The following is a 20,139-nucleotide window of genomic DNA, read 5'->3' as shown; positions in this document are numbered from 1 at the left end:
TCCCGTTTTACCCTTTGGGTACGGAACCCTAAAAAACCATGGCCAATTCTTTTTTTTCTAGGCATGAGAAGATAGCAAATGACTCAACCTATCTGCCGTTTTAATTTGGCAAACGATGTACCAAACACCCCGTGTAGCTATTAGCCATTACCTAAATGTTAATATTTTTCCTTTTTTTTTATTGTGGGACGTACCACATTATTACAATCTATAAATCAAAGGTATAAATTAAAGGTGGTCAAAGTTTGTAAACCTTAGAATGCAGATGTCGCTAGTGACGTTGTCACAGTTGCAATGACTAAATTCGCGTTGATGGACGGAAGGTCAGCTGGCGGAATTATTGGTAACGCATTGGACCGGCAATCCAAGGATGTGGGTTCGAGTCCCACGTTGGTCAGAGTTGATCATCGTTGATTTTTTCATTGTGATTGACATCTGTATTTACAATTTATAGATCGCTATTACCCTTTAAGGCCAAGGCACACCGGTTGTGTGCGTAGACGCGCAAATTTTTGAGTCGTGAACGCACAAGTCACGCAATCGGTGTGCCGTGTCTCAAAGTATCTGTATAATACAACGGGCACGTGCACGGGAATTCTACGCACACGCATCAGGTGTGTATAATTTAAATTGTAGCCCAGAATTACCTGAGTTGATTCAGGTAGGAGGAACGACCATATTGTTCTACCTAAAAGGGCCCACAGATTACCAGTTCGCCGGACGATATCAGCCTGTCAGTTGTTCGGAACTGTCACCTTTTGCGTTTAACTGACAGGCCGATATCGTCCGGCGGACTGGTAATCAGTGGGCCCCTTTAAAGTTGGCCAAAGGGCGCCGTAAGCCGTTAAGGGATTGTATATACTTGAGAAAATTCGACCCATACTGCCGTGACCCAGGTGGCTGAGCGCTTTTATTAACTTTTTCATGCGTATATGACATCTATTTCAGTTTATGGTAGATATTTACCCCAGGCCAGCCCTGCTGCTGCTGCCACTGCTGCCACTGGTACCACTGCTGCCACTGCTGCTGCGTGGCCTGCTGGCCCGCCCCCGCGGCCGCCTGCCCCTTGGCGGCGCCGGCGCCGGCCTGCTGGCCCGCCTGCTGGTTCCAGTTGTTCCAGTTTTGTTGCCAGTTGCCCCATGCGGCTGGAGATTATCACATTTTATTAGTACGACGAACCTCTTTAGACCAGAGGCACAGAATAAATAATAGTACTAGGTACAGAAGATTCACTCTCTAACAAAACGCGTCTGTTACGATTAGGACAGATATGACCGCCAGGTGGCGACAGCGCCACGCGCGGCCTATGGCTAGCCACCAAAATTAGTGTGGGACGCGCCAGCTGATGGCCAAGGCACAAGCTTATTTTTAACAATACCTTGTCTTAGAAATTCATCATAAATGTCTTGTAAACTCTTTATGTGATTTAGATGAAAAATATACTAGACATCCTAAAGTTCCAGAGCATCTTAACGTAAACAAATCCTACTTCAGAAAATGCGATTGCAAATTATGAATCTTTCTGGCAAATGTGGGCAGTTCCTTTCAAGTACATAACGTGCACATTTCTCTTCAGTACACATGATGACTTCCAATCCGCAAGTCGCGGGTTCAAACCCCGGCTCGTACCAATGAGTTTTTCGGAATTTATGTACGAAATATCATTTCATAATTACCAGTCGCTTTTCGATGAAGGAAAACATCGTGAGGAAACCGGACTAATCCCAATAAGGCCTAGTTTACCCTCTGGGTTGAAAGGTCAGATGGCAGTCGCTTTCGTTAAAACTAGTGCCTACGCCAATTCATGGGATTCGTTGCCAAGCGGACCCCAGGCTCCATTGAGCCTTGGCAAAATGCCGGGATAACTGCCAAGCGGATCCCAGGCTCCATTGAGCATTTTGCCGCGTCAACGCGAGGAAAATGATGACACGTGATGAACTATTATTTACTAGTAAGAGAAGATGTGATTGATAATAAGTGGAGTATATACCTTGGTTCTGTTGGTTCCAGTTACCCCAGTTGCCCCAGCCCTGCTGGTTGGCCCACTGGTTCCACCCCTGTTGCTGGTTGCCTGCCTGCTGTCCTTGTTGTCCATCCTGAACAAATTACATTGTATTGTTTAGATATTAGACATGGGTGTTATCTATTTAACCCATAAGAGAATAGTGGATGAGCGCTTCTCCCTACAAACGTAGTCTTTATTTAAATATCTAATACCTTTAAACGAGCAATTCTTGTTTATTTATATGTATATATTTCGGGGATCTCGGAAACGGCTCTAACGCTTTCGATTAAATTTGCTATATGGAGGTTTTCGGGGGCGATAAATCGATATTAGGTCTAGGAGATAAGACCTCTGGAAAAACGCGCATTTTTTAGTTTTTATATGTTTTCCGAGCAAAGCTCGGTCTCCCAGATATTAAAATATTATTACACAATTTGATGTATTTAATAACCATATTCGTTTGATTTTTTCGATATTTTAAATAATATAATAGTTTTTAAAAATTGTTGAATTTTTTTGTTTAGACTTATCTAAAGTAATATAAAAAAAAATGGGAAAAGGTCAAACGAACGGGCATACCTAGTTATGGTTGATAATAAATTGTGTAACCTGCCTCAATAACGTGTGTTAGCATTGTTATGGCAGGTGTCCGGACTTCTTCACAATATCCCAGTCTCATTGTCCACCCAAACTTCAATCCATAGATCGGTATACTATTCACCTTTTCTACAATAGTCAAAATGCCTGCTGAGACCGGTTCATGGGTGTTTATTGTTGCGCCTGTGAACGGGTTCCAGCAGGCGTTCTACGTGACATTAAAGCTCTCCAAGGGGCCTGTACGTGTTGGATCTATATCACCACGCAAGCCTATCAAAAGACCGGGATTTATAGGCCCGTGAAATCCAAGATTGTGCAATAATATTTTTTATAATGTCAATATCTTGGGAGGCAAATGGAGCCTACGTTTGTATGGATAAGCGGTTTTCCGCCTATGTCTTGATTAGGGTTAATTCGATTAAAGAATAAATTAATTCTTCTAACAGATACTAATGAAGTTTTATCCTATCAAACTTGGGAGTCTTGGGACGTTATTTAACGTTAGCATAGAGCAAAAAAGAGTGCGAACGACTATTATTTTCTTCGCTTTATTAAAAAATATTAAAGCATGAGTATGTCGGTTTTTGCAATTTAAAAAATAAAAATCTGTATTGACCTTGCCCTGCGGTCCTGCTCGCTGCATCTGTCCGCCGGGCGCGCTGTTGCGGCCCATGTGCCCGCCGCGACCGCCCGCCTGCCCGCCGCGCTGCCACGACCCAGCGCCGCCACCGCCACCACCTGTACACAACAACGGAGATTTTCAGAAAAAATGGTATCATTGAGTTTTTTTCGAAAAACCATAAATTTTGGGTTATTTAGACTCAGAATCACTAGTACTATTGAATGTGACAAAGAAAAAAAGTGTCCCCAGTTTTTCATAAAAATTTTGGGTGTCAGTTTTGTAACGATCCATATAAAATGTATGTGAAAATGCGTTACAAAACTCTCATTTTTTTTTGGACACTTTTTCTTTTTCTTTATAAATATATAGTCCTCGTGATTCTGAGTAGAAATAACCCAAAAGTTGATGGATTTACGAAAAAAGTAAATTGTACACTTTTAAGTGAAAATGCCCCAACATTATATTTATGCTGACAACGGGTACAACGTATGTCAACGTGTGTACCTACATTTGAAAATACATCAATCCGCATCTAGGTAGATCGCGCGTTACAGTGCATAATGGTTTTCCATCGACGTATTCAGTCAACCTCAGTACTTTTTATACTGAGACTGACTGAAATAGCAAGACACGTTCGTACGTTTCCGTGAAAATACGATGGATAATAATTATGCACTACATCTGTATTTAAATAGCCGTTGTGCATTGAGGCGAAAGAGACTACTGCTAGATACATTGCGTTAGCTAAATTATAAACAGTTGCAAGTATTATCGAGTAATCTCGTAGCATTGCTAATAGTAGATCCCACATATATGGTCGACCTTCACCAATCTGTCTGACGAATGAAAATATGAAAGAAAATATGTTCCAGAACATAAATAAATAGGGTTGCCTAAAGAAGATTTTTTTTTTCGTGTCAACCCTATGGTGTGGGATGTTGTTGGAAAGGTCTTTCAAAATGAATAGGGGTTTAGAAGAACATTTTTTGATAAAGTGAATATTTTCGGAAATAATCGCTTTGAAAGAAACAAAATGTGTGTGACAATTTTTTTATCGTTTCAACCTTATAGTGTGGGGTGTCGTTGGATAAGCCTTTCAAAATAAATAGGGATCTTTATGCAACATTTCTTGATAAAGTGAATCATTTCGGAAATAATCGTTTAGAAAGCAAAAAAAAAGGTTTTTCCTTCTAACTTTTGAACCATCTGTCCAAAAATTATAGAAAAAATCGTGAAAATAGTGCTTAAAAAACTCAATCAAATAAAATTAAAACAAACTTGATCAGTCAAGCCATTTCTGAGTTATCGCTAAAAGTCTTCCCTTCTTATTTTAATTAAAAGCCTGGCAACCCTTATTTGTGACCGGATTTTCGCAGGCAACCCTATACCATTGTATTTGCAATAAAACTACCATAATTTTGATGTATAATTCAAGCGTCAGACAGATGAGTGCAATTATCGATATAAAATCACCTCTTTAAACACGGCAACCACATAATAGTGACCGGAAAATGATAGGCAACCTAGTTGATTTATATTGTACAAGTTGTATACTTTCCATTAAAACTTATTTCGTTCGCCAGACAAAGTCGGTGAAATTAGCCGAAAAAAATTTTGACATTGGAAATGTCTTTTCGTTCGCTCCAGTATAGGGTCCGATTTCACGAAAAAGTGTGATCCCTTATATCTCGGAAAGTTGTGAAGATATGATATTAAAAAATAGGCTCAAAAGACGCATAATCACGAGAGCTGTAAGGTGCAAAAATAATTATTCGAGAAAGTCAAAAACGAAAAAAGTTATGGTCGAAATAGTGAAAATAAAATTCAATTTTTTCCGAATTTTTGATTTTGGTGCTCGATAATTTGGAAACGAAGAATGATATCAAAAATTTGAGAAAAACGGCTCTGGACAATAGTCAGCTACAATTTGAGCCTAAAACAAAGACGATCGGGTTAAGGGTTTGCCCTGTAGCCTAACCTTAAAATAGTCAAAAAGTCAGAACGACATTTTTCACATGACATTTATGACTTCATGTTTCGCAGAGTTCGTTATCGGTGTTTGTTGTGAATTATCGGGATTATGACGGCAGAATAACATTTGCACTGCGTGGGCTATCAAAATCGCTGCAGATTTTTCTTGGCCTAACTCTATCTATCCTGTTTGAGACGCACTATTCGACAATCTATGCATTCTTGTGGTGGTGGAAATAGAAATAGAGATAGAGGTAGAGGTAGAAGTAGAGGTAGAAATAGAGGTAGAAATAGAGGTAGAGGTAGAGATAGAAATAGAAATAATTTTATTCGTGAGCACAAACACAAAATAAAAACTTATACAAGAAACATAAAAAAGAAAAAGTGCCACGAAATGGTCTCACCTCAGCATGTTGCTGGCGGCTGCTAGCAGATAGCTGATGCTGAACCCTGGCAGTACCTAGTGGAGCTCGGGTTTAATACAACATAAGCACACGCTGTTTTGGTCATCGGACTCGTCTCGATGAGCACTTAGGAGAGTAGTACCCAAAATAGAGCTGATGCTGAACCCTGGCTGTACCTAAAGGAACTCAGGTTTGTTGCAACATAGGCACACGCTGTTTTGGTCATCCGACTCGTCTTGATGAGCACTTAGGAGAGTAGTACCTAAGATAGAGCTGATGCTGAACCCTGGTTGTACCTAGCGGAACTCAGGTTTGGTGCAACATAGGCACGCGCTGTTTTGGACATCCGATTCGTCATGATGATCACATGGTAGAGCATTACCCAAGATAGCTGATGCTGAACCCTGGTAGTACCTATTGGAACTCAGGTTTGGTGCAACATAGACAAACGCTGTTATGGTCATCTGTCGTCGCGTCAAACTGCTGTCAAGAAAATTTCATATCTTGCAGCAAATGGGCCGCTGCCGATCAAGAGTCGAGTGACGATAACGGCGATGTGGCTACCACTTCTCGAGTTGACTACGGATTTGACGTGTAATAATTTTCTTGTACTTTGAACATTAATATATCCTGCTTATTAATCGAAAAATGAAATATGTACCTATACTTATGCGCCACGGCGACAATTATTCAAACTTCGATACGCGTGTGAAAAATTTGCAATTTGTTTGTTCACGTGCGTTATGTCCAGGATACTTGTGTTAATCTAAGAATAAAATAATTATCATTCAACGTTGTAGTTTTATTTTGTAACTTTTTCCTTATCCAGACTTTCTCGTCGCTCAGCGACAATATTTTTTCGAATTCCGTAGATTCATTTCCAATGCGCTCGATAGTCGTGTGAGGCACGAAATCTGTGATTTTTTTTTCGTAAATTTATTAAAAAAAATAGCCTTGACCATATTTCTTTAGGCAACCCTATTTATTTATGTTCTGGAACATATTTTCTTTCATATTTTCATAGTTTCATCCGTCAGACAGATTGGTGAAGGTCGACCATATGTGGGATCTCCTACTATAAACTTTGACTCATTATCACAGAAGAGTGGCGCAGCAGAGTAGTAGGTTGCATAAAATAAGCACAATAAATGATAACTCGCGGAAGATGTTCAATAAAACTATCTACACTGGAGTGTAATCGTCATTAATTAGCATCGCCATTTTGTAAGCGACAGACATTTTTTGGTCGTATTTTGTGACTAACATGACATGATATGTAGAGAGCTCATAACTGAGTTATACGCGATATCGAAGAGTAACGTATGCTGCTAAACGTAAGTCCAATATACCTATAAACAGGACGGATCGTACGCTGCAAAACGAGCAGCGGACATCCAGTATTGAAAAGAGATAGTACTTTTCAATGCTGTCTCAAAGTTGTGGCAATTTATCTACTACTCGACTGTTTGTCGTTGTAGCCGTAACTATAGGGGTGTTGTCTGGTTTGGGCGTACCTTGCGGTCCCGGTCCCGGCGGTCCAGGCGGGCGCTTGTTGTCCATGGGTCGCCCGCGGCTGTCGGGGCGGGCGCCGAAGCGCTGCTCCTGGCGCGGCCCGCGGTCCCCGCGCATGGCGGCCGCGCCGCCGGGTCCTCCCGGCCCGCCGCGTCCGCCGCGGAAACCGTCGCGGTCGCGGTTGAAAGGTGGCCCGCCGTTGTCGCTGCAAATTCATTCGGTTATTAATATACTGCTCAATGTCCCCTATGCCTGGATGCATGGAGAAGAAAGAAACAGCCTCTCACGTGGTGTTGGAATGCGGCGGATTGGCCCCATACAGGGCAAAACATCTCGGATCCCCGAGAGACCTCCCCGAGGTCCTACTCGACATCAAAGGGTTGATAGGATTCCTCGAGGAGCTAGGCTGGGAGGACTAGCCCACCCCCTATCACGCAAAATAGGCGCAAGACGTCGAGTTGTGGAAAATCGCCCGAACTACAATACAATACTGCACAATGCCATATCCAGGCATTGTTTACGTATTTTTACTTTGTCTCATCCCAAAATTCATTACGTGGGTTTGTATCCCAAAACACCATATCCTTACACTGTTCACAGCCCCGCATGTTTAATTAAAGTAACCGAGACCTATGCGTGTCTCGATGGTAAAATACATTAAATTAAATGAACTTGGAGACAATTTAAAGTTAAACATATTTACTTTAGACACGTTACACGAAAGCAAAACTCTATAGAACAACTCGTCGTCCAAGAGCGAATGGAAAGCAAGCGATCACGAAGTCGCTCAGGCCTCGATCGGTGGTCGCGTTTGATCGACCTAATAAAAGCTGCGACTATGGAAAGTAAAAGTAAGGAATACAATCTCCATGTATCAAAAAATGATCATCAGAATACCTTAAATAGGTGATGCCACAATACCTAGAATATTTAATGAAAAATTCAAATCATTGACAGCGCACTTCAGTCCGTCAATAACGCCTACGTTCTAAGCTACTCTAGCGCTACTCTGAAGAAATTTGGAACCATGGTCTAATAAAGCATGGTCTTCTATTCCCAGAGTGACACGGGCCTACGTCACAATAACATTGCCACTTTATTTCAACATAACATGTTACATGGGTACATTATACCTATGGTTAATAAGTTAAAATATTTCTTTATAATTTTATAATTTTCATTTATATGTATTTTATCTTAAATTTTACAATAACACGTCATTTTTAATTATTCGTTAGCAATATCTTCCGATTCACGAAAGAAATTTCAGACGTTCGGGTAATTCTGTTTACATTACTGGCAACACAGGATAGCGCTGTCACATTTGACAATTCGGATCTAGATAACTTCATGCCCTGACCGTCATCCTTGTCGAACGCGTGTTAATTGTTATTTCCTTCTCGCTCAGTGTCAACAGTCGCAGTGTTTTCCAAACTTTTCACGTCGTAAGCTTGGTAATTAATGTGTAACTGTGAATTAGTTTTTCAAACGTTTGTCTTGTATAGATAAATAAAGTTTAATTTAATACAATAGATTTGTTTTATTTTACTATGTTTCTACATGAATAACTTAAAATTTATGCCGTTAAAATAATTTTCACCGTTGGTTAAAATTCTCCCACATTTTAAAGTTTGAGAACCTGTAAACAGCATGATGACGTAGGCCCGTGTTAGTTAGGTCATACGCGAATCTCGGAATAGAGTACCAGGCGGAGTATATTATTATACCATGTTTGGAACTATTATTTATAGCTGACAGCTGGACACTTTTGCAACAGTTCTCTGCTATAAGAGATTGTCGTCCTTCCTCTACCGTCCATAGCTGCGACACAAACCACCATAGCCCAATGTTCCCGTAACGCAACCGTGACGTGTGTCAGGTACTACTACTCTGTCAGGAATGAACGACTGAGCTGGAAAGAATATGTGTTAACGTCCTCCCCACGGACGGTCGAAGGCGGGCCGGGCCGGTCTCTTAGTCAAACCCTCAGCGGCCGCCGCGGTTGGAAAGGCCCGGGCAGCTATTACCACCAGGTTTGTCCCCTATTTCGGTGCTTGCCTGCCTAGATTCAATCTTTATTGCTGGGAGACCAAGTTTAATGTTTCTTACCGTCCTCCCCACGGCCTGTCAAAGCGTCCTTGCGGCGGACCGGGCCTGTCTCTGGGTCCCCCCCAGCGACCACCACCACCACCGCCGCCGCCGCCGCCACCGCGGTTGGACGACCCCCAGCGGCTGTTGCCGCCGCCGCCGCCGCCGCCGCCGCCGCCACCCCATCTGTCCTCTGTGGAAAATAATGTATGTCAATGGACAAATGGACATCATATACTAAAGAAGGAAGTGACCGAGCCCTAATCTTGAGCTTGTAATCTGTGTCTGACGTGTGTGTTGTCACTCGTTTAGTTTTAGTTTAAGCAAAGACATATATAACTTCGTATAAGACGTATAAAGTCTAAGGAAAAAACGTGCCTCGGAATTCAAGTAAAAGTCATTCTCGAATAGATGTCGCACACACCTTTAGCCTATCCTCAGCTAGATGGCGTGACGACACCGTTTCATATTTAACAATTTTAACACATAGATATCAGTGAATGAACATGGATCAAAATGATATAAAAATAATAAAATCATTTATCCATATATATACATTATTTGATAACTTTATGCGTTTTCATTTTGAGTTTTAGTCGTGTGTCGATAGATGGCAGTAAATTTACAGTGACTACAAAATTTACAATGACAGGACCCCTCTATACTATCTATTCTTTTTGGTTTAAGTGTGGAATAGTTTGTAAGTCTGGTACCCACTGAAAAACAACAAGTCAGGTACAGTCAGGTTTGTAAGTCAGGTAACAACAGACGGGGAAAAATTATTGGACATTTGTTACGGCACGACAACTTCTTTAAAACCATCATAGAAGGCAAGATAGAAGGAAAGAGAGGCAGGGGCAGACCGAGACGTAGCTATGTAGACTAAATAAAAGAAAAAGCTGGTGTCGTGTCGTATCAAGAGGTCATAGCTATGGCTTATGAGAGGGAGAAATGGAAAATACTCCACCGACAAGAGGATACCTCTTAAATTGAAGAAGAAGACCCACTGAAAATCAGCGTCATTGCTTGCCGTGGCATTATGCTGAGTGGGGATCCTGTTTAGCATCTAGTTTGTGTAATTTGTATTGTGTGTTATTCTATACTCAGATGTTAAGTAAATGTATTTCTTCTTCTTGTTCCCTCTTCCCTAGTGATGATCATAATTTCATCAGCACAAATCAGTGGTGGGATCAGTCATAACATTAGGACATCAAGTTGCACAACTTCCTTTATTCGGTTCATACACATTAAAGTCCTTGATAATAGTTTCCATATAGGACGCGTACAATTTTTTTTTTCAGTAACATATCTCAAAATACTCATTCCAACACCTTAGCAATAGGATTGCATTTATGTAAATGTAGTCATTTATTTAAGAAGATCCAACAGCTAATTAGTCATCAGTAGTAACTTAAATATAATTATTTATCCTGATATTTAATAATTATTGTACAAATTAGGTACTTACTTAATCAGCTCTAAATTAAATAAAGCCGTTGGAATAGAGTAGTACAAGTACAAAACCAGTTCTTGTGGTGATATTTTGCCTTTGTAATGCTCTGGTTTCCTAGGACAGCGGTGCGGTCATATAGCGGCCGTCTCTATACAAAATACTACGACATCCATATTTTGACGGCACCGCTATCCTAGGAAAACCGAGATTAAAGCATTTGACGTAATATTGTCTAGTAAAATGGTCTGATATGATTAGGCACTCACCGCGTTCTCGGCTGAAGTCCTTCCTGCGATCATCGCGGCCGTGCCTGCGGTCGCCGGAGCGCGGCCTCTTCTGCGGCGGCGCGTCGCGGCCCGACGAGCGGTCCCTCTTCTCCCGCTCCTTCACCACTCCCGCCGCCTTCGCTTCCTTGTGGAACGCTTCTAGAATCTTCTTCGCTTCCTCTTCGTTCAGCTCCGGGTAGATGACCTCGTCGATCCACGAGCATTTCTCCGGCAGCGCGAAGTTAGCTACAAGAGAGGGTAGTTGTTAGTGTTGTTGTATGCGCGGTATCGGCGGGCTTGGGGGCGGTATAAGTTCGGCTGAGAGTTACCTTTCATGTCCATGATGGCGCCATCTGGGACTTCCTTGCCGTCAGATTGCTCGCGTTTCGCGCTCCGCTCGGCGAACGTTTCCGCGTCGGGCACGACCACGACCGCCACCCGCCGGTACCCGTCGAATTCCCGTAGTTTTCTCCTCTGTGCCGACGGGTATACGTTCGTCTGTTACCGCGATATCGAAACCGCGTACCGTATTTAGACGTCCGTAGAAGATGTGGAGGAAAAGATTTCTCATTATAGTATTGGCGCCTCGCTTAGGCAGTATCCACCTAGAACAAGCTCAATAGAGATCCGCTTTGCGTTCAGTTTCCATTTAGGTAAATTCGTTAATACCGCTCCCTACTCACCTCCCTAGAAACATAACCTAGCAATTAAAGGGAGCATACATGGTATAGTCCTTATAGTTAACTTATAATTAGGACGTACCTTGCGGAGTTAGTAGCCGTCGCTTATGTCAATTCGACCAACCAAGAATAGATAGTCTTCCAGTTTAAATCTGATAACATTTTCGATGCTGTTTCCATACAAAAACGGCGGTTGTGTTTAGTTCCTATTCCACTTGGTCAAATTGGTTCTAAGATTACTCGTAAAGAATAAAAAAACATCCATTTCTGTAACTTTATCAAGGGTATGGTCGCCTTAGATCTCAATTGTTCTCATTCAGGTCGCTGCCAAAAAAAATATTATACTCATATTGAATTTCGTTTTTTCTCACCTGATCCAAAATGTAATTTCGCCTTCTCCCGTGGGCGAATTCCAACAACTTAAGCACGCATTTAGCGCCCTTGGAGACCATGGCATCCCAGCGGCCTTCGCAGGTGTCTCGGAAGGGTTTGCAGTCCACCTGCACACAAGGTTCGTATAGGGACGGTTCGCGGCCGGCGCGGGGAACTTAACCTAGACCTTACAGCTATAGATATAGAGTATAAGTTGCTTTGATACCAGGGACGTCCGTTGAGATGTATATCCTCTTGCTCGGCGACCCACTGGTATCAATATTACAATCTTCTTGCGTCGTTCGTCGCTATGGCATATGCCTATTCTCTAAATGTATAAATGACCTCTAGAGGTCGGTTTTTTTAGTGATATTTTTTTTAAATGCTGATCATTTGCATCCTGTTGAAAATACAGACGGACATTAGTATCAGTTGTTAACAGTTGCACTCGTTAGAGTCAAACCTTAAGCTGCAAGAGAAATGTGATTAGTTCGTGTATTGTGTTCGTGGCAAATAAACAGAAATTCTGTTGGGAGATTCGAGGTGAATTGGGATAATTTGATATAGAAACTATATATTTGAAACGGGTCTAAACCATCGTGCCGTTTATCTTAGTCAGATCATTTATTTGCTTTGCCGTATCTTAATAACTAATAAAGTAATATATAACCATACTTACCATCTTTGCTATTGTATAATATTAAATGACGTATTCCTTGAAATTATTTTTCCATGTAATACATTTATAGTTAATGGTGAACTTAACATAAAAATCATAAAACATATTGTATTCATTACATGACGTTCATACAGCACTTTCATCGAAAGATTTTTTCTCAGTCATAAGACACATGTGTAGTCATAATATCTTCCATTCTCCTCCCAGGCGCAAAAATGAGTTCGCGTTGCGGATACTTTCCTTGGCAGTGCAAGCATTAACTTCAAGTACTTACCTCAGCTGATCTATAATAATCTTGGAGCACAACCAATAATATTATGTTTTGGGTGGATTTTTTTGCTTTTAAAGATAAACTTTGACCTGTTTTTTGTGACTCTTTTGAAACCTTAAATCAACCATAAATTCTAGAATTACTTCACAGATACTTACAATATTTTAATGGGAGTTACTGTTTTCCTTTTAGCTTACCATCATGACTCATTTCAACTTGTCGTCCAGTATATGATCTTCTGCTGTGGATATGGACATTGCCAAGTATATCTTAGGATAACAAAACATGTAAATGAAAAATTTATATAAAAAATTAGTCTCCAAACTGCGACCAGGGGCCTATTTCTCGTACGTTATTAGACTGATAATATTAGTCCATGAGCTAATACTTTTTACAAGTTTACAAGTTTGCGTTTCTCGAAGCTACACTTAAATTATTAGATACTAGTCACCAACTAATAAATATTAGCTAATAATAACAAGAGTAAATACTGTTTGGTTTCACAAAAGAGTATGCTAATAATTACACTTGTAAATTACATGCGTAAAGCTATTAAGCTCAAAAGGCTTGTAAAAACTATTAGCTATATTTATTAGTAACCAATTTGTGAAAATGTGGTCAGATTCCGACAGTTCAGACGACGAAATAATAGTTATTCGTCGCCGAAGAGTTTTCCTTCCGAGGAATAACTACGAAATACTTCAAGGGGCCTTTGCATTTAATGAGTTCCGGCTGTCTAGTGTGAAACTGGAAGAGCTGATTTTAGCCATTGGGCCTAGTTTAGAAAGACTTACGGAAAGAAATCAAGCTTTGTCGTCGAAGTTAATGATTCTTGTTACTTTACATTGGATGGGCACTGGATCCCAATACCACGCAGTAGCCGATATGCACGGTATTTCGAAAAGTAGTGTATGTCGTGCTGTAAATTCAGTGGTGAATTCTATTGTGCAGGAAATGTTTCCAGATTTGGTTAAATGGCCAGAAAATATGGATCATTTCTTAATACCGTCAATTGTAGGTCCATTTTTATTATAATATTATGTTTTTCTGAGTTGTCCCGCTATTAGCGCAAAAGTGCACGTCAAACGACAGCAACAATACGCGGGAAGTTTTTTTTTTAATTGGCCAAATGGCAAGGGTGGTGATGCATTAAGCCAAACTACACCAATAATATTATTAGTCCGCTACTATTAGTGACTAATCTAGTAAAATTATTTGAGAAACATAAAATATTAATACTTGTAATTTTTACACTAGTAACTAATAACTAATAAACTCATAAACTAATAGTTACGAGAAATAGGCCCCAGGGGCTCATTTCTTGAACCATATTAGGCTAATATTATTAGTGTGTTGTCATGGAAACCCATACGATTTGAAAGTTTGTGGACTAATATTATTAGTCTAATACCGTTCTAGAAGTAGGCCCCTGCGGACAGTCCGCCCCGCTAGCCCTTCCGAGGCCCCGCGACAGCAGACATAATGTCATAAAAGCCATGTATCGGCTTGCACGAATTGAACGATGGCCCTCGGCTACAGTTTGGAGACTGGAGAACCCTGTCCTAAGATAAACTGCACGCACAGAGCTCAATATAACCAAGATCAACTTGAAGAATATCGCCAAGTCACCTCATCTCACGTGGCGTGTGTATGTCATGTCACTTGTGTGTTGCACATACCTGCATGCGGTGGAAGAGCTCCTGCGTGGAGAGCACGTTGTAGCGGCGCTCGCGGTGCGCGGCCACGTGCGCGCGCACCCAGTGCGTCTTGCCCGCGCCCGGCATGCCCACCATCAGGATCACCTGTCGACATCATGTATGTTAAATGTCTGTCAAGCCATTTCCGTCATTAGAAAAAGGCAGGCAAATTTAAAAAATATAAGCGCGAATGATTATTGTCCCATAGAAAATTTCATCTAATCAACGGAGCGGCAGCTGACATTCACGCTTACAGATGTAGTGCATAATTATTTTCCTTCGTATTTTGTCATGCTACTTCAGTCAACGTTAGTTTTTTTTGTACCGAGACTGACTGAAATAGCAAGACAGGTTCGTACATTTCCGTGAAAATACGAAGGAAAACAATTATGCACTACAATAGTAAGAATATGTATGTCTCTTTTAACCACTTTACGAGTGAACGCTCGTCACACAGCAATTGACTGTTGTATGTCAGCAGATACATTTTTAGCTAGCTACTTAGTAACAAAATGAATATGGGCTATACCCTACACTTTTTTTTAAATTTGGGATTTTTTATGTTATTTCTACTCAGAATCATGAGCTCTTTTGATCAGGACACTTTTTTTCTCCTATTAGGATAGAAAGAACTCGTGATTCTGAGTAGAAATAACAAAAAATTTCACAAATTAAAAAGTGTAGGAGACAACTTTAAATAAAATTGTCCATATGGATGTGGACAGAGTACCTCGCATTCGGCCTTCGAGGCGGGTCGGCGCGGTCCGTCCACGAGCTGCGCGAGCGCGACGAACACGTAGCCGGGCAGCAGCGTCGCCTCCGGCCCGTCCAGCTCCTGCTCCACGGTGAACCTGCAAACATACGGGTTGTAGTAACTTAACGCCATCGAGGAAGGCCGGAAACTGCAAGACGGAGTAAAGCTCGGTTTTCCTAGGATACGGCTAAATATGGATGTCGTAGTATTTTGTACGGAGACGGCCGCTACATGACAGCACCGCTATCCTAGGAAACCAGAGCATTAGGCTTAACCTTACGGTTCAAGGAATTTGCACGCATTTTGTGCAAAATCGTGAGTGTGATATCGCGTCTGTGGGACTTTTTTATTTATTTATTTATTAAAGTACTAAACATTAAATGAATCGCATAGTTTCATGTCTCTTAACTATTAAGCCAAAAATTACAGGTAATTTTATTGTACTCTAAGAACAAATTAATTTACTTTCAATGAAAATATTTTAATTTGTGTCTTTTCTTGTAGACACACTACTCTCAGCTCTGGACACTGGAGGCTTTGATAATTTCTCCTTTCGTATAAGGTAAGTACCCCTATTAACGAGCCCATTAAAATCGGCATTGATTACCGCGGTATGTACAAAAAGGCGTTTTATAAGAAAGCCTATTGACTTTTATAAAATTGAAGTACACACAAATAAAGCCTTCTCTATTGACTGTCGAATAAGTATAGCACTATTAAAGAAACACAAAGTAAACAATTCGAAAACCGTAAACTAACTCATCGGGGGCGCAGGATTTGAATGCTCCATACTAACGCGCAACACCTCAAGTAAGCAAACGCGTATTTTATTTAGTGATTTTCATAGTAATGGTGAATATTATAGATAGACTAAGACTTTATATCAATTCTTAATTATGATATGTATGGTTCCCAAATCCTCAATTTGTAAATATTTGCTGGCCAAAAGTAAAAAACAGGAAATTAAAAACCTCGGTGTTGGGTTCCATTTTTTGGTGTGGTTCCTAATTTCGAGGTATACCTCGGTAATAGCGGAAACGGTATTTTAAGTTCGAAGGGTTATATATTCTTATGTAAATACATATTTCCTTAACTCTTGATGTTATTGAAATATTTAACCGTCTATAAAGCTAAAGAGCTATTAACGTGGTATGAAATCTATTCAAGAACTCTTAATTTTAACTACAGTTTTAAGCACTTAACTGGAGGTTTCCCTAGAAACCATTATATGAGAATCTTGTTTAAATATTGATATAAAAACAAAAGCATGGCTGTCAAGTTTGTTTTATACAATGTTTCGTAATATTTAGTATCTTCCATTTTGATTGTGTTCAAAATATACGCGATCTTTATTTATTTTTATCAGTCGTAAATGAGTTTTACAATAATGTGAATTAAACCGTTTAGCGATGGTTACAAAAGACATCACTCGGTAATAAGATGTATGGGAACCCAATACCGACCCACCTACAACTTTGGTCAGAAATAAATAGGTTCATAATATAATTATTATAAAACCTATTGTATTATTTTAATTACAACATATAATACACCAACATACAATCGCAATCCAACGCGGCAACGCAGCGAGCGTGATGGGCACCTTTGCGTCGGGGGCAGCCCGGGACGGGATTCAGTAGGTTGTTTATTTTATACATATTAATTTATATTCAAGTTAAGTTTTTAATTAATTTAAAATTATGTTTGGATTATGTGTTATTACTTATTAATAAAAGATGCAGTACATCCAATATTAATTTATTTTAATATTTGATTTCACATATTTTGTATCACTGGATCAATTTGATGTTGATGGGCATTTATTTGTGTGACGAACACAGATATTTGTTCCTGTCATGGGTGTTTTCTATGTAGGTATATAATATATAATGTATGCCCAGCAATGGAACGTATATAGGCTGAATTATTATTTTTATATTATAAATTTGTATTTATCTATATACGTATGTATATCGTCGCCTAGTATCCATTGTAGAAGCTTTGCATAGTTTGGGGCTATGTCGATCTGTGTAAGATGTCCCCTTATATTTATTTATTTTATGTTGTTTTATGTAGATACTTGTATACAGCATGCATTATTGATACGACCACATATATATTATTATCTAAGTGTAGTTGGTAGGTGTAAGTAGACTCAAAGGAATTCACTTTCATAATAATTATATTTTACTAATAAAAATCCTCTTATTTTTCCTTATAGACTTACCTAAAAAAATATTAATTGAATCTTAATATCTTGGGTATCAATGATCAATTACCACGGTAGTAGGCGATTTCGACGTTAAAGTTTAATAATTATTTTTTTCTATATAACTGGCCAACACAAGTCCAAAAACGAATGAAATGTAAATTTCGATGTACAAATTATCATAAAAAAATATGTCTTTGTTCATACAGAGCCAGCTTATGTTTCATTTTTGGCTGTCTTTGTAAAAGTTACTTAACCCCCTCGTTAATAGGGGTACTTACCTTATTTCGGTTTATAATTTTATTGTAGAAGCGAAGTCGCGTCTGCGAGACTTGAGGGGTTAAATAGTCTTAGTATTTCCTTGTCTATGCTTAAAGATGACTATGGTTTATAGATATGGTGATAGTGAAAAATGGGCGCCATCGCAATTTTCATCATTTTTGACCAAATTGCATTAAAAACCATATCTACTGTTCTTTGAGGTGAAATTCATTCATGGGTATTGTATGTAATTCCGCTTGCGACCCCACACACCACTGAGCGAGCGGGAGTAAATACGGAACATTGATCTACCTGCATCGTCTTTCATGTTTTAATCAAATAAAACATACCTAAATATAATAACTCGGCAGGTTTTCTTAGGATTCTAAAAAAACCGGACAAGTGCAAGTCGGACTCGCCCACCGAGGGTTCCGTGCTTTTTAGTATTTGTTGTTATAGCGGCAACAGAAATACATCATCTGTGAAAATTTCAACTGTCTAGTCTATCACGGTTCATGAGATACAGCCTGGTGACAGACAGACGGATAGTGGAGTCTTAGTAATAGGGTCGCATTTTTACTCTTTGGGTACAGAACCCTAAAAAAAACGAATGTTTGCACATTTCTCTAAGTTAATCCCGTTTTTATGAAAAATATGCCTAATTTGATCGAATTATTGCTGATCGTCGAAGGTGGAAAAGGATTACAAAATGTACAAAGAATAAGTATTGATTGAGAAACATACCTGGTAACGAATTTAATCCGCTTGTCGAGTGTAAGACCCTTCAGTACTTGCTCCTCAGTCACCTCTGGGACTGGGCCTTCTGTAAATAAAAAATAGATGTTCTGAGATATAGGCCCCGTGCATGAACTATAGGGCTGACAGATTTTTGGCGCGAGGCCTAAATGTGTCGTTTAATGCTTCCAATGTTGCCCACAAGATGGCAGAACTTACTATGCACAAGGAAACGTACCGACGAGAACGGTAGATGGTAGCACTTGCTTTGGCAATGTACATGTGCACATATGTTTCCGATTCAGGCCACAAGATGGCAGACCCTCCAACACGCACAGTCCCTATTGTTTCTGAGATATTGTTTCTAGATGGGATGACATTATCATGTCGGTACTCTTTCACACAGAAACAGCTGAAGCGATTAGGATGACTAAGAATTCTCACCATCTTAGAATTTTCCCGGTAGTAACCTAATTCCCAAAAATTGGCGCAGAACCTAGATCACCTCACCTTCCAACCAAGAAACAAGACCTTATTAGAATCAGTACAGTTTCCTCACGATGTTTTCCTTCATCAAAGAGCAAATTGGTAAATTGTGGAAATTGCCACAGAAAGCAGCTCGGCCGCGAATGCGTGTTCCTGGCGCGAAGCACTACACAGACCGAGCAATTTACTCACAACTCTCACAAGTAGCGATGTGCCGTTCTCGAAAATTTCTCGGAAATGTTCTCTGAGAGTTTTACCCTTTCGTCATAAAAGCGTGGATTCTTTTGTTTAATCGCTTAGAGTAGGAGATAAGACAAATACCATGGAAGCTTATAAGCAAATACTTTGCACCATTCATAGCAATATAAAAAATAACACTAATTGATAAAAAAAACCACCAGTAAAACAACACAAAATTGCCCAAACAAGTCATGTGAGGCAAAAGGCATAAACTTAACAAAAATATATATGTCATTCCATTTAAAAATAACTTATTTATGCTATAGTTCGTTATTTTTAGCATTAGAAAGAACTTGAAAGAAGGTAAGCGATCTTGACATGTCTTTTAATTGAAAAACGCTTTTTAAAAATCAGTACCTATTACCAAAGACATATGTATTTTGCTATTACTTATGAAAGCAGAAGAATATAAATGATCGTATTAGATTCATAATTGTTACATATTTGCCGTAACTTATTTTTTAAATCTGTTTTTCAGTTAAAAGACACATCAAGATTGTTTACCTTATTTCTAATGCAAAAAAAAACGAACTATAATAAGAGGACGTTCTCGAGAAAGTTGGAAATTTTCCAGAAATTTCTTCGGAAAGGAATTCTCAGAAACGAGAACGTTCTCATCAGCACATCACTACTCACAAGTCGGCTCGTTTTGGGAGACTGTAGACCAAATGAGTGGGTTGAAAAGAGAGATGCAGACAAAATGCAGATTACACATTTCTAGTCTATCTTTAGGTTAGTATCTTTAGGTATTGAAATAAAAGTAAACAAATAATTATTGGTTAACCAACCAAATACAAAACCGCCTGGATCTGTCACTGAACGACCTGACTTTAATCT

At 39.7% G+C, this 20,139-nt stretch overlaps 1 protein-coding gene and 1 non-coding gene across 2 annotated transcripts in view; one reads left to right on the top strand and one right to left on the bottom strand.

The window, feature by feature from the left end:
- Window positions 1-20,139, bottom strand: part of LOC134801796 (heterogeneous nuclear ribonucleoprotein U-like protein 1) — a 44,562-nt gene that overhangs the window by 4,088 nt on the left and 20,335 nt on the right. The window contains exons 16-26 of the mRNA XM_063774397.1: window positions 18,586-18,664; window positions 15,348-15,468; window positions 14,600-14,722; window positions 11,970-12,098; window positions 11,248-11,416; window positions 10,919-11,164; window positions 9,221-9,392; window positions 7,114-7,316; window positions 3,219-3,340; window positions 1,991-2,096; window positions 967-1,145 (exon numbers count right to left, since the gene is read on the bottom strand). Of these exons, the coding sequence (XP_063630467.1) occupies window positions 967-1,145; window positions 1,991-2,096; window positions 3,219-3,340; window positions 7,114-7,316; window positions 9,221-9,392; window positions 10,919-11,164; window positions 11,248-11,416; window positions 11,970-12,098; window positions 14,600-14,722; window positions 15,348-15,468; window positions 18,586-18,664 (1,649 nt within the window). The remainder of the gene's footprint in view (window positions 1-966; window positions 1,146-1,990; window positions 2,097-3,218; window positions 3,341-7,113; window positions 7,317-9,220; window positions 9,393-10,918; window positions 11,165-11,247; window positions 11,417-11,969; window positions 12,099-14,599; window positions 14,723-15,347; window positions 15,469-18,585; window positions 18,665-20,139) is intronic.
- Window positions 323-397, top strand: Trnaa-ggc (transfer RNA alanine (anticodon GGC)). The gene has a single exon. It is a non-coding gene; the product is annotated as a tRNA-Ala (tRNA).

This window comes from Cydia splendana, chromosome 23 (genome assembly GCF_910591565.1).
Source record: "Cydia splendana chromosome 23, ilCydSple1.2, whole genome shotgun sequence".
Lineage (NCBI taxonomy): Eukaryota > Metazoa > Arthropoda > Insecta > Lepidoptera > Tortricidae > Cydia > Cydia splendana.
Note: the sequence above shows the minus strand (reverse complement) of the source record. Positions and strands in the feature narration are given on the sequence as shown.